Below are 12956 nucleotides of genomic sequence, written 5' to 3'. Positions count from 1 at the left end.
TCTATCGCTCTCCCTGTCTCTCTATCTCTCTCCCTATCTCTATCCCTGTATCTTTCTCTGTCTATCTCTCTCCTGTCTCTCTATCTCTCCCCCTGTCTCTTTCTCTGTCTCTATCTCTCTCCTGTCTCCCTCTCTGTCTCTATCTCTCCCCCTGTCTATTTATCTCTCTGTCTCTCTCTGTCTCTCTGTCTCTCTGTCTCTCTCTCTCTCTCTCTCTCTCTCTCTCTCTCTCTCTCTCTCTCTCTCTCTCTCTCTCTCTCTCTCTCTCTATCTCTCTCCTGTCTCTTTCTCTGTCTCTATCTCTCTCCTGTCTCCCTCTCTGTCTCTATCTCTCCTCCTGTCTATTTATCTCTCTCTCCCCTGTCTCTCTCTGTGTCTCTCTCTCTGTGTCTCTCTCTCTGTGTCTCTCTCTGTCTCTCTCTCTCTCTCTCTCTCTCTCTCTCCCCCCCCTCCCTCTCTCTCTCCAGTCGGGATAACTCCCCCAGCCTGAAGGAGATCAGGAACGGCTGTCAGCAGCAGCACGACCGGAAGCCGCCGCTGCCCCTCCGCCTGCTGCGTCCCGAGCCGCCCGCCCCTCCCTCCGCCAACCCCAGCCCGCCTCCGCCGCCCCTCCTCGCCTCCGCCAACCCCGCCCCGCCCACCATCCCCATCTCCTCCCCCCCGCCCTCGCTGCCCCTCTCCCCCCCGCCTTCCATCGTCAACTCCAGCGAGATCCTGGTGGAGCTGGAGAGGAACAACTCGGCCAACACGCGGCGGAAGGCGGGGCCTGTGGGGGGCGACAGCGAGCCCAACCTGATAGACTGCCTGCTGGTCAGCCCCGCACTGAACGCCTTGTCCATCCAGCTGCCCGCCCAGGCCGACCGCGTGCTCGGCTGCTTCGCCCTCATCCTCAAGATGCTGTGAGTTGGAAATGTAGCGTCTGCAGCACCGGTCTGCTATAGGGAGGTGTAGTGGTTACGTCATTGCTGTTTCCCGCGCGGTCCACCCCTCTTGAAATCGCAATGTATTTCCAATGGACACATTTCTAAATCGTCTCGTTTAAAACAAATAAAGCATGAACATTGGCATGGTGTACCTTTCTGTGTGTATTCATCCACAATCGCTCAACATGAACAAATTTGCAATTAATCGTAAAGGTAGCAAAATAACAACGTTTATGGTTTCGTTCACTGAGGAACTACACTGCACTCTGGCGCTGCTGACTGGCGCTAACATTAGCTTGATATCAGCGCAACTGTCGATGGCCGTGACGTGTATTAGGCGACAGCACTGAATGACAGGCGTTCTACTGGTAAGTGTAGTTGTTTTTTTACGACAAATTAAAGCACCTTATAACTAACTTTATTTCAACCAAAAAGGCTTAAACAATAATGTTAGTGATGGAAGGGAACTCATTTTGTGCAAAAATGGAAAGCTTGCCAATGTTCATGAGGCAGAATTATTACAATAGCCGATAATACATTTCCCCAATGATAAATCCCTATACGGGTGGACCGCGCGGGAAACTAAGTGACGTCAGACTACACCTCCCTATAGATGCATATCTGTTGCGTTGCTAGGGAACAGCTTGGGCCCCACACGTACTTCCTGTTTTAGAACGTTTGTTACTTTTAGAATGTTACTCGTTCAGTTTGTAAAGGTCTAGTTAGCCTCTCTTTATGCCTGTTAGCATTAGTTAAGTTTAGTTAAGCACTAAAGTATGGTATGTCAGCAAAGCAGAAAGGCTGGAATTACTTTATTCATGATGTTCGTAAACAAAATGTCTCCTGGAGAGGAAGGGTTTGATGGGTAAATGAAAAGGCAGCACTTAGGTATGACGTTCATCAACTGATTTTACAACACTCTCTCTATCTCTCTGTATCTCTCTGTCTCAGTCTCTCTGCCTATCTCTCTGTCTCTCTTTCTCTCTATCTGTCTCTTTCTCTCCTTTTCTTTAAAAGAAAGACGAGAGAGTGACATTTGCCTCCCTCTGATGTGACATTAATGTGTCTTCTGTGATTAGTGAATAGGCCAATTCTCTTAATGGGCAACACAGGGTAGATACTGGTAGGTAGACGTTTCTTTCACTGAGAGATTGTGTGGTTTAAATCCCACCTCGCTGTGTGTAGTAAAACCTAAAACATTGCAGAACCCTAAACATGCTTTCACTTCAGTCTGAGGTTAAACACCTGAACCAGTAATGTCGGGTTCAATTAAGGGGTTTCATTTCAATTAAGGGGTTGTAATTGTTTTTTAAGGGTACAATTCTGGGTTTTTCTTCTTATTTAATAATAAGAATATTTGAAGGGTCTATTAAGGTGTAGAATGACACCTACAGTGTTGTGTATGTGTTGTAAGGGTATGTGTGTGTGCAGACTGTAAGGGTGTGTGTAAAGTGTGGCTCGTTGGTCGTGTTGCTCCACACTGGAATGAGTCTGACAGTATTTTTCTGATTCTGTGTGTGATACATGTGTATACATTAAAGTACATGCATTTGTAGCCTACATGTATCCATCTATATGGGTTCATGTGCAGTTATTGTGTATGTAAATGGTGCTCTCTGCATGGTGCTGTCTGCGTGGTGCTGTTTGCGTGGTGCTGTCTGCTTTGTGCTGTCTGTGGTGCTGTCTGGTGCTGTCTGTGGTGCTGTCTGTGGTGCTGTCTGCGGTGCTGTCTGTGGTGCTGTCTGTGGTGCTGTCTGCATGGTGCTGTCTGCATGGTGCTGTCTGTGGTGCTGTCTGGTGCTGTCTGCATGGTGCTGTCTGTGGTGCTGTCTGCGGTGCTGTCTGCATGGTGCTGTCTGTGGTGCTGTCTGCGGTGCTGTCTGCATGGTGCTGTCTGCATGGTGCATAGCAGCTGGATACAGCAGGTCAGTCTAATAGTTTTTTAGCATTATAAATGGCCTTTTCCAGTGTTTAGCATTGTTTCCTAGCAATGGGGGATTATATCAATGTGGTCTGTGTCTCTAATTATCATATTGACTCATCAGTCTAGTCTCGAGTTCACGAGATCTTCCCTCACTCAACTAAGCCATTCTGATTTGACTGTTTTGCTGACGTGAATAATACTGGTTGTAGTCACCGCCCACAATTCGCTCAACAACAGAGCACAGGGCTGTACACTGTGACGAGATGGTCGCAAATTGCGCCCTAATTTAGTCCGTGCGAGTTTAAAATAATATCTGTGGGCAAGCTTGCGAGTACTGATTTCAACCCTTCATTCGCATTTCACTCCTAAATTAATCCATACAAATTGGATACAAAAGGCATGTAGATTTATAATATTTTAACTTAAAACTAGGCTACTTTTGCGTATACAGTCATTATATTCCAAATAAAATAAGTCCCGAGTCGAGACTCCGTGCTGCTCCCAACGAATCCCAATAGTATGCAACTGCAGAGCCGCAGAGCAGGGGCGCTTTCAGGTCCGGTCACAGGCCCGCTCAACAGCGCCCCCCACCCAACGGCTGAATTGCCAATGGCTGAATTGGAGTATTGCACTGTGCAGGCCCCGCTCTGCGGCTCTGCAGCTGCATGCTTTTCGCAAAATCCAGCTTCCAGCTCCCGCTGCCCAGCCGTCGTTATCAGAACACTACACACATATCATAATGTTCACGGCAAACTGTAGTTGATCACCAGGTATGTTTTATTAACGTAGAATAATTCATATAAGAAAAACGATAGGGAAATCTCTTCCCTTTCTCCACTGGTTAAAAATGCCAGGAACTGAAATTGAAACTTGCTGTGCGCCGCAGTGATATGTGTTTATTATGAAATGACAATTGCGTGTTGACACGCCCACTGCGCGAAGCCTCCAAATAACTTTTTCCAGTTTGCACATATCTATTATCAATGACTAATTCTATCTATTTTTAGGGGCAAATGCAGTGAAATAGTCGCGCTGTGGTTACATGACGTCATTGCTATTTTAGAGCTGCTCTACCGGTTACAAGGTATAGTCAAAAGTGGATAGAAAACAGTACTGTGTAAAAGTCTTAAGGCACCCAAGAGTTTTTATATAAATTGTCTTAGATGTAAATAATTTTTTTTATTAGTGTGTCAGTAGACTACTCTTAGTACATTTTCGTTAAATTATTTTTTAAAGCATCTTCATGGTTTAATAATGCAAACATATGTTGCAGGGACTTATTATAATCATCATATTGGCGTGACTGTATGCATCAAAGGGTTAAATCAAGCATTTTTAAGTGCTTTAGAGGAAATGTCAAAATATCGCGATATCATTTAGAGGCCGTATCGCCCAGCCCTACTATAATGGTAAAATAGTTATTTAAAAATGTGCCCCTAAAAAATATTCTTTGCCCCTAAATTTCTCATTTAGGGGCAAGTGTGCCCCTAGTGAAAAAGCTTAGCGTACAGCCCTGGAGCAGTGAAATTACTTCCTCAAACGGAGGGTGCGACAGACAGCAGAGAACGAGCGAGAGAGAGAGATAGAGAGAGGGACCGCGGCACAGGAGTGTGTGTAAATGTGTGTGCGCCACAGGGATGGGTCTTCTCCCCGCAGTCGGGAGCACTCCATATCACTGTCAAAATATCTTTGCGCACGCTCCCACGCGCACGCCCGTATTCCGATCCATGCAATAATATTCACAGAGGTATATATTGTCATTTAGGGCTGCAACTAATTACTATTTTGGTAGTCGACTAATCTGTCGATAATATTTTCGATTAGTCGACTAATCGAAAAACAATTATATTTAAAAAAGAAATATATATATATATATATATATATATATATATATATATATATACTTTTTTTTTTTTCACTACCTATCTTTGTGAAAGTGGCTTCTCAGCTCTGGTCCAGCTGAAGACAGAGCAGAGGAACAGATTGGACATTGAGCATGACCTCGGAGTTGCTTTGAGACTCTTGTCAGGACCAAACAACATCCCCAGTTATCCCATTAGTTCCCCCAAACTTACTGTCGGTCTGTTATGTTAAGCTAAGAAGTCTTCAGCTGGCTGGACCAGAGCTGAGAAGCCACTTTCACAAAGATAGGTAGTGCAAAAAATATTATAATAATTTTTTTTTAATGACTAATCGTTGCAGCCCTATTGTCATTTGAAACAAGTTACCAATGCATTGTCCCGTGGGATTATGCCCCCCCCCCCGTGGCAAAATGTATTAGTATCCCCATCAATCTCTCTATCTCTCTCTGTCTGCCAGTCGCAGACTGTGGGTGACTGTCACCCAGCACAAACAGCATGAAATCCTGAGGTCGAAAATTTTTGCTTTTGAGTACTTGATTTAAAATATAAAACAATGCATTTTTTTTTAAAGAAACTTTACAGATGTGTTCCATAGACTCACAGGAATTGTGTAAAGTTGCCCAAATAGTGCAGGGAATAGCAATGCATGGGACCTTTAAACACTAAGTAGTCTTTAGACTGGTTAAATACTAAGTAGTGTTTATACTGGTTAAATAATAAGTAGTGTTTATACTAGTTAAATACTAAGTAGTGTTTAGACACTAAGTAGTGTTTAGACTGGTTAAATACTAAGTAGTGTGTCTACACTGGTTAAATAATAAGTAGTGTTTATACTGGTTCAATAATAAGTAGTGACTACACTGGTTAAATACTAAGTAGTGTTTAGACTAGATACTAAGAAGTGTTTAGACTGGTTAAATACTAAGTAGTGTTTAGACTAGTTAAATACTAAGTCGTGTTTAGACTGTGGTGGGAACAAAGCTGCTTCTCAAACGAGAAGCGCTGGCACAATGCCAAATACTGAATTGACATTGAATGGCTGTTGCAACAAAAATGCCAGTGAGAAAAAGTGTAAAATCAAATGTGGTATTTTTGAATGCGATTATCTCAAGGATTCACACTTTAAGAACTGGACCTGGAGTTACTGGACGTTATTCACCAACTTATTAGTGGACCTTGACGCAGAGAGAGGCCAAGAAGTGATGGTGTAGAGAAAGGGAAAATATGTGTGAGAAGAGAAGATGAGAGGAGAGGAGAGAAAAGGAGAAGAGTAGAGTGAAGAGAATATGAGAATAAGAGAGGAAAGGAGAGGAGACAAAATGAGTAGAGGAGAAGAGAGGGGGGGGGGGGGGGTGGCTCCGCTGACACATGAGGTGGGTCAAAACCCACCAGAACTGTAGTCCAGAAGACCTGGGATAAGATCCTGTCAGAGCCTTCTCTCCTGAGTTTGTCTTGTTTTATTAACAACCGTATCAGTCTTCCAACTGTCCCAAGACAGGGGACACAATATGGACAGGAATGAATTTGAATGATGCAAATTAGCCTCGACTAATAGGAAATAAAGGAATAATACAACAAGACAAAACAAGGCAAGACGAGATTAATCTAACTAATACACAATAACTCCACTCGACTACGGATGCAGAGTCCAGGTCACGGTGAGGTGTGTGTGTGTGTGTGTGTGTGTGTGTGTGTGTGTGTGTGTGTGTGTGTGTGTGTGTGTGTGTGTGTGTGTGTGTGTGTGTGTGTGTGTGTGTGTGTGTGTGTGTGTGTGTGTGTGTGTGTGTGTGTGTGTGTGTGTGTGTGTGTGTGTGTGTGTGTGTGTGTGTGTGTGTGTGTGTGTGTGTGTGTGTGTGTGTGTGTGTGTGTGTGTGTGTGTGTGTGTGTGTGTGTGTGTGTGTGTGTGTGTGTGTGTGTGTGTGTGTGTGTGTGTGTGTGTGTGTGTGTGTGAACTACTGTGTTTAACCACGTGTGTAAGGAACAACCTAAAAAGTGATTGTGTGTGACTTTAAAGAGTAATGTGATCTTTTCTGCTCTCGGTAAATTAATGCCTTTATACTGCGTCATCTCAGAAATGCTCACATTACAACTGGATCTCTCTCTCTCTCTGTTACTAGGCAGAGTCTACTTATCACTTACATAGAATGTGCCTTGGATAAAATCACTATCCATCAAACCACATATGTTAATTTAAAATTTAAAGTTGCTTCATTGGCATATGTTGCCAAAGAAATATAATAAACATATTCAACCAAACAACAATCAAAACATTTAATAATTGAATCCATAGAATATAATCAAGGCAGCCATATGAATTAATTGCTGGTTCTTGTCTCTGAGATTGTAACATTCTAACACATACTTTACTAGAGGCCAGGATTGTTCATGCTCTCCAATAACAAATGATAGCTTTTGTTCTTGAGGGATCAAGCTAAAATTAGGGATTATTTCATCAAATCTGGGCATATATTATTATTATTATTATTATTATTATTATTATTATTATTATTATTATTATTATTATTATTATTATTATTAATAATAATCATTTCAATATCTCTCCCTCTCTCTCTCAGGTCTGACTATGATGACTGGAGACCAGCTCTTGCCAGCCTACTGCAGCCCATCCCCTTCCCCAAAGAGTGAGTAGAAACACACACACACACAGCACAGTGACTCCCGTCACTCATCAAGGGGGCAGGTGGATGAAACCTGCAGGGACCTTCAAGGCCGTTTTGTGGTGTTGAACTCACTGGTTCACGTTTGTGTTGGTAGCATCTTTAGTTAGTCTGCTTACCAGCTGAGATGGGTTGTATCTGGTGACACTGTTGGTTTTGTGTTGCTTTGCCTTGTTTAGTTTCATCTTGGTTTTCATTTATTGTTTATTAGTTTATTCATCTCGTCTTGCCTTGTTTGTCTTATCTTATTATTCCTTGCCTGTTCTCTCTTGTTTGTTTATGGGCTTATATTTTATTTAATAAATATGATATACTTGTAAAACGTTTGTTAATTTATCCTACCTCTTACCAGGACACAACAGTTCCTTAACTCTTTGAGCGCCACGCTCTTTTCCCATCTTTACTCAATGGTGCCAGCGTTATTGACCATTTTAGCAATGTTTGCAGACCCATCGTGTGTTCTGTATTATAGCTATGGAGACAATAGTATGGCTCATTTGACAGGCATTGTTCATAGTCCATCACTGACTAACCAGTTAATTTCTACATTCTGTAGTTTGTGCACTATTATTATATGCAATATGCCCAAATCGTTCGGGTTGCTCGCCTGAAACCCCAAATACTTCCAAATCAAACATATATACCATATACATATGTGTCTTCACGAAATCATCAAGGGATCAACTGCGATCGTTACCAAAAGTAGGGATGCCCCGATCACGTTTTTTGCCACCGATCGTCGTGAGCCATATCGGCCGATACCGATCGTTTTTGATTAAAAAAAAATTTAAAACTATTTTATATAAATAAATATATATATATATATATATATTTTCTTTATAAAATATATATATTATATAATTAGACTTGTACTTGTATTATCTGCGAGACATCGCCACCACGCAACAAGCTCCACTGTCTGTGTGTACTCTAGTAGCCTCCAGCTACGGCCAGGATTCTCCGGAGCTGCAGCTAGACTCTATACTCGAGTAGCCTGCAGCTACGGCCAGGATTCTCCGGAGCTGCAGCTAGGCCCGATCATATTCAACAACATGCCCTCAGCTCGAATACGCATCGAATGAGTGTTATAAAACATTGATATCAGGAGCTATCTGTGGCTACTGCTGGCCGGCTATATAACGTTGATACAGCGCCTCTGTGAACTATTTAGTTCAGTGGGACATTTCGTTTTGAACAGTGAGCTGGCGTCAGCTAACATGAGCTAGCTGAGGTATCGTACACGTCTCTACTATACTTGCTGGAGTGTTTGTTGATGTCAGGAGCTATCGGTAGCTGGCCGGCTAGATACCGTTCGGTTAGACAATGCCTCCTCATCATGTATTGGACTGGAAGTGAATGGTTGACTGGGTCATTTTGTAACGGTAGCTAACGTTAGCTAAGGGAGACGCCTTCCTCCCGTCCCACTAGACTAGACTACTAGACCCGTGTTTACATGCGCGCGGGAGGGGCTGGAGGGAGGAGCAGACGCCGCACAGCTCCCGGTGTCTGAGACAGAACTCAGCGAGACGAGCGAGTGAGATCGGTTTTGACGATCGGCGAAAATAAAGCATTATCACCGATCACCGATCGCATATTTATACTGATTATCGGCCGATAACGATCGGTGGCCGATCGATCGGGGCATCCCTAACCAAAAGCATGTTTTAGGTCTGGTAAAATACGACACTGTGATCGGTACAAAAACATGTTTTAGGTTCGGTAAAATAGACGTAGAATAGACCTTAATTTAGCCAGAAGGCACTTAAAAAGAATAATCCTGGGCGGCTACGTGGCGTAGTGGGCAAGGCGCTCGCCACGAATGACGGAGACGCTGGGCTTGCCTGTTCGAGCCCAGCGCTCCACATTGCTTTCAGTTTAGCTGGTCGTTCATACTAATACACATTGGCCGTATTAGGGGGTGGGAAACTGATGGGTGGGGATCGGGCGTTGTGGACAGCGACTCCTACAGGTCGGTTGGTGCGCCTGCGCAGTAGAATCAGGAAGTGTCGGGGGCAGCGTGAGCCTCCCACGCGTTACTCCTCGCCACTGAGAGATCGACCTGCGCAGGTGAAAAGATGCGACTGCTGTTACCTCAAGTACCGGAGGGGACTTGTGCTATGTATGACTTAGTCCACATTGCAGCCGGCTTGTGGGAGGCAAGAAACAGCGTTCGTGACAGGGGAGGGTTGAATTGGATGATACGAAATTGGGATGGGAGAAAATATAGAAAATGGGAGAAAAAGTGGATAAAAAAAAAAAAATAATAATCCCAGTGATCCCATCGGCGATCGCGATTACTCGTGTATACAGGAAACGATAGGTTTGAGGCGAGAAAATCTTAGAGCGATTGCTCTGCAAGAACTCCTCCCCCTCAGAGGGAATCAGGACAGACACTCCCCACACTAAACTATCCCAGTTCAAAAGGTAGGCGATACTGCCACCTGGCGAGATTCGATCGTCATTGTAATTCCAACGTAGGCAGATGTGCCAGGGAGACCCAGGGAGCTCCGACCGAGTGTTTAGAACGGGATCAAAGGGAAAAGTTCAAAGGATCGAAACCAGAGAAAAATCGAGTTTGGCGCTCAACCGTTGGCGACGAAACCTGACTTTTCTCGGGTTTGGCAGGCAAAGAGTTAATGGTTCTGGGTTCACAACACCCTTCTCATTATTTTGTTCTGTGACACACACAATACAAGAGTTCCCGTGTTCCGTCTCATATCCCTCTAGTCGAGACTAATTTGCGTCACTCAGTCATTCCTGTCTACTCATTGGTTCATATTCTGTCCGCTGTCTTGAGACAGTTGGAAGACTGATACGGTTAGGGAGAAGAGGACACTCAGGAGAGAAGGCTCTGACAGGATTTTATCCCAGGTCTTCTGGACTACAGTTCTGGTGGGTTTTGACCCACCTCATGTGTCAGCCACCCCCTCTCTTCTCCTCTACTCTCCTCTCCTTCCCTCTCTTGTTCTCATCCTCTCTTCTCTACTCTTCTCCTTTTCTCTCTTCGCACACTTTCCATTTCTCTACACCATCACTTATTGGCCTCGTCTCTCTCTCTCACTCTCACCCTCTCTCTAGAATGCTAGGTCCAGCCTGAGTCAGTGTCATCATAGAAACATTTAAAAATGTCTTCCTCTGTCCCGCGGGGAGACAGACGGTGGTGTGCTGAACCTCCTCCACGAGGACAATGTCACAGGGGTTGCGTCTAGGGCTGGGCGATATGACGATATTATATAAATATCGGGTACAGTTCATTAACAATACACTTTTTAAACGTATCGTGGATATCGTGATGTTTTGCCCTCGCGTTAGAGGCCGCCGCGGCTGAGATGAGACTTACAAGCGCAGTGCTAAATGCTTTCCTCTCCCTCTCCCTCTTGCAGAAAAAAAAAGTCAGTCACACACACACTTGCCCAAATTACGTCATCTACACGCACGCAAGCGCACACACCTAGCCAGAGACAGAGAGGCGGTGGCTCGGTGCTAGGGATGCCCCCTGAAACCCAGGAGTAAGCTCCGACGTTAATGGTACTGCTATCGGTAAGTTAGTATATGAGCGGATTAGCTACGGAGCTAACAGAGTGTACCATCCATCTGCGACGCAACAGTGGCAGCAACAGTGGACACGGAGTAATGTTAACGTTATGTCGAGTTCATACTACACTACACGTATGAACTCGACATAACGTTAACGTTACTCCGTTTTCATGAAGTGTTTAATTAGCAGCAATCTGTTGTTGAAAATGTAATGTTAACCGGAAAACCGGAAATGGAATGCGAGGACAGGAAGCCGTCATGAAGTCGGCTTCTGGCCCTTGTAGTCATATATATTGTAGTCTTTTAGTCTTATTAACTAAAAGATTTTAACAAAATAAAAAGCAGCAGCACTATTGGATAACTGAGTCATGTTTGCTATGTATTTCTTTCTTTAGGGGAGTAGGACATTTGTTTCACAGTTTTAGCATGATGTTTTATAGATGGCTAGGTTAAACACAGGTTTTTGTTTTTAAGAGGGGGGTTTGATTTGATTGAAGTTTATTTCAAGTATGCAACACAACAAACAAACATCAAGTCTTAAGCCGTTCAAATAATAAATGTATACATACATGTAAATAAATAAATAGTTACAATATGTAATCTAATCATCTAAATCTAATCTAATATATACTGTAATATAAAAAAACGAAAGGCTAAAATGCTAAATATATAATCTAAGAATCCAATAATCTAAATCTAATATATAATATAAAAATGCTAAATGCATGAGTCTTTTGTCTTTAATGTTCGCTTGCAAACTCAAATACTGTCTTGGTAAGCCTCATAATGAATTGTTTGGGGAAAAAAGGAAAAACATCGTGATGTGTATCGTGTATCGCCGAAAGGTCAGAAAATATCGTGATATCATATTTAGGCCATATCGCCCAGCCCTAGTTGCGTCTTGTCTTTGTCATGTCATCCTCGCTCTCTCTCCTTCTCCTCTCCCTCCCCCTCCTCTGCCCTTCTCCTCCTGTCCCTCTTCTCCCTCCTCTCCTCTTTCCTCCCACCCTCCTTCCTTCTCCCCCCTGTGTCTCTGGGGGAGGGGGTTCTATGTTCCAACCATTTGTCCCTTTGGGTCCATGACTCTGACGTCGTTCTGCTACCTCGAGGTCCCACCTGATTGGACAGCCCGTCCCCGAGCCGTGTTAGTAATTGGCTAGACGGGTCGGAGCCTCATTAGCGGCAGACTTGTTGTTTGCATCATGACCGGGATTCACCTGCTCCTCACCTGCTCCACTGAGGCCCAGAGCGCCGCCTTCAGCCGTCATCAGGACGAGCGGCAACACTCTCTGGTGGCTCCTGGTACATGCAGGATGTTACGGGTCACACACAGACTGACACGCGGCCATGTGCATACAAACACAGAAACACATGCACAGATACGTGCACGTAGACACAAACGTGCGCATACACACGCACACACACATAAAGAAGCAGCCATTCCTAGAAGTTCCAACATGTTTACATTTTGTATAGCTTTCAGTGACGTAATGATCCGCAACACGTCCAAACATGTTGCTGTATAGTCCTGGTCTGTTTCATCATGATGGATACTAGTGTATCATCTATTCATTGTGTTGTTCATGGTGGATACTAGTGTATCATCTATTCATTGTGTTGTTCATGGTGGATACTAGTGTATCATCTATTGTGTTGTTCATGGTGGATACTAGTGTATCATCTATTGTGTTGTTCATGGTGGATACTAGTGTATCATCTATTGTGTTGTTCATGGTGGATACTAGTGTATCATCTATTGTGTTGTTCATGATGGATACTAGTGTATTATCTATTGTGTTGTTCATGATGGATACTAGTGTATCATCTATTCATTGTGTTGTTCATGGTGGATACTAGTGTATCATCTATTCATTGTGTTGTTCATGATGGATACTAGTGTATCATCTATTGTGTTGTTCATGGTGGATACTAGTGTATCATCTATTGTGTTGTTCATGGTGGATACTAGTGTATCATCTATTGTGTTGTTCATGGTGGATACTAGTGTATCATCTATTGTGTTGTTCATGGT

At 43.7% G+C, this 12956-nt stretch overlaps 1 protein-coding gene across 1 annotated transcript in view; it reads left to right on the top strand.

The window, feature by feature from the left end:
- The window catches only part of cmip (c-Maf inducing protein), a 99451-nt gene that overhangs the window by 64962 nt on the left and 21533 nt on the right, over window positions 1-12956 (top strand). Inside the window, exons 10-11 of the mRNA XM_084334585.1 lie at window positions 468-899; window positions 7286-7351. Coding sequence (XP_084190711.1) covers window positions 468-899; window positions 7286-7351 — 498 coding nt within the window. The remainder of the gene's footprint in view (window positions 1-467; window positions 900-7285; window positions 7352-12956) is intronic.

Source organism: Notolepis coatsorum, assembly GCF_963971535.1.
Source record: "Notolepis coatsorum genome assembly, chromosome: 18".
NCBI classification, from domain to species: domain Eukaryota; kingdom Metazoa; phylum Chordata; class Actinopteri; order Aulopiformes; family Paralepididae; genus Notolepis; species Notolepis coatsorum.
This window is presented reverse-complemented; position numbering and strand designations above follow the sequence as displayed.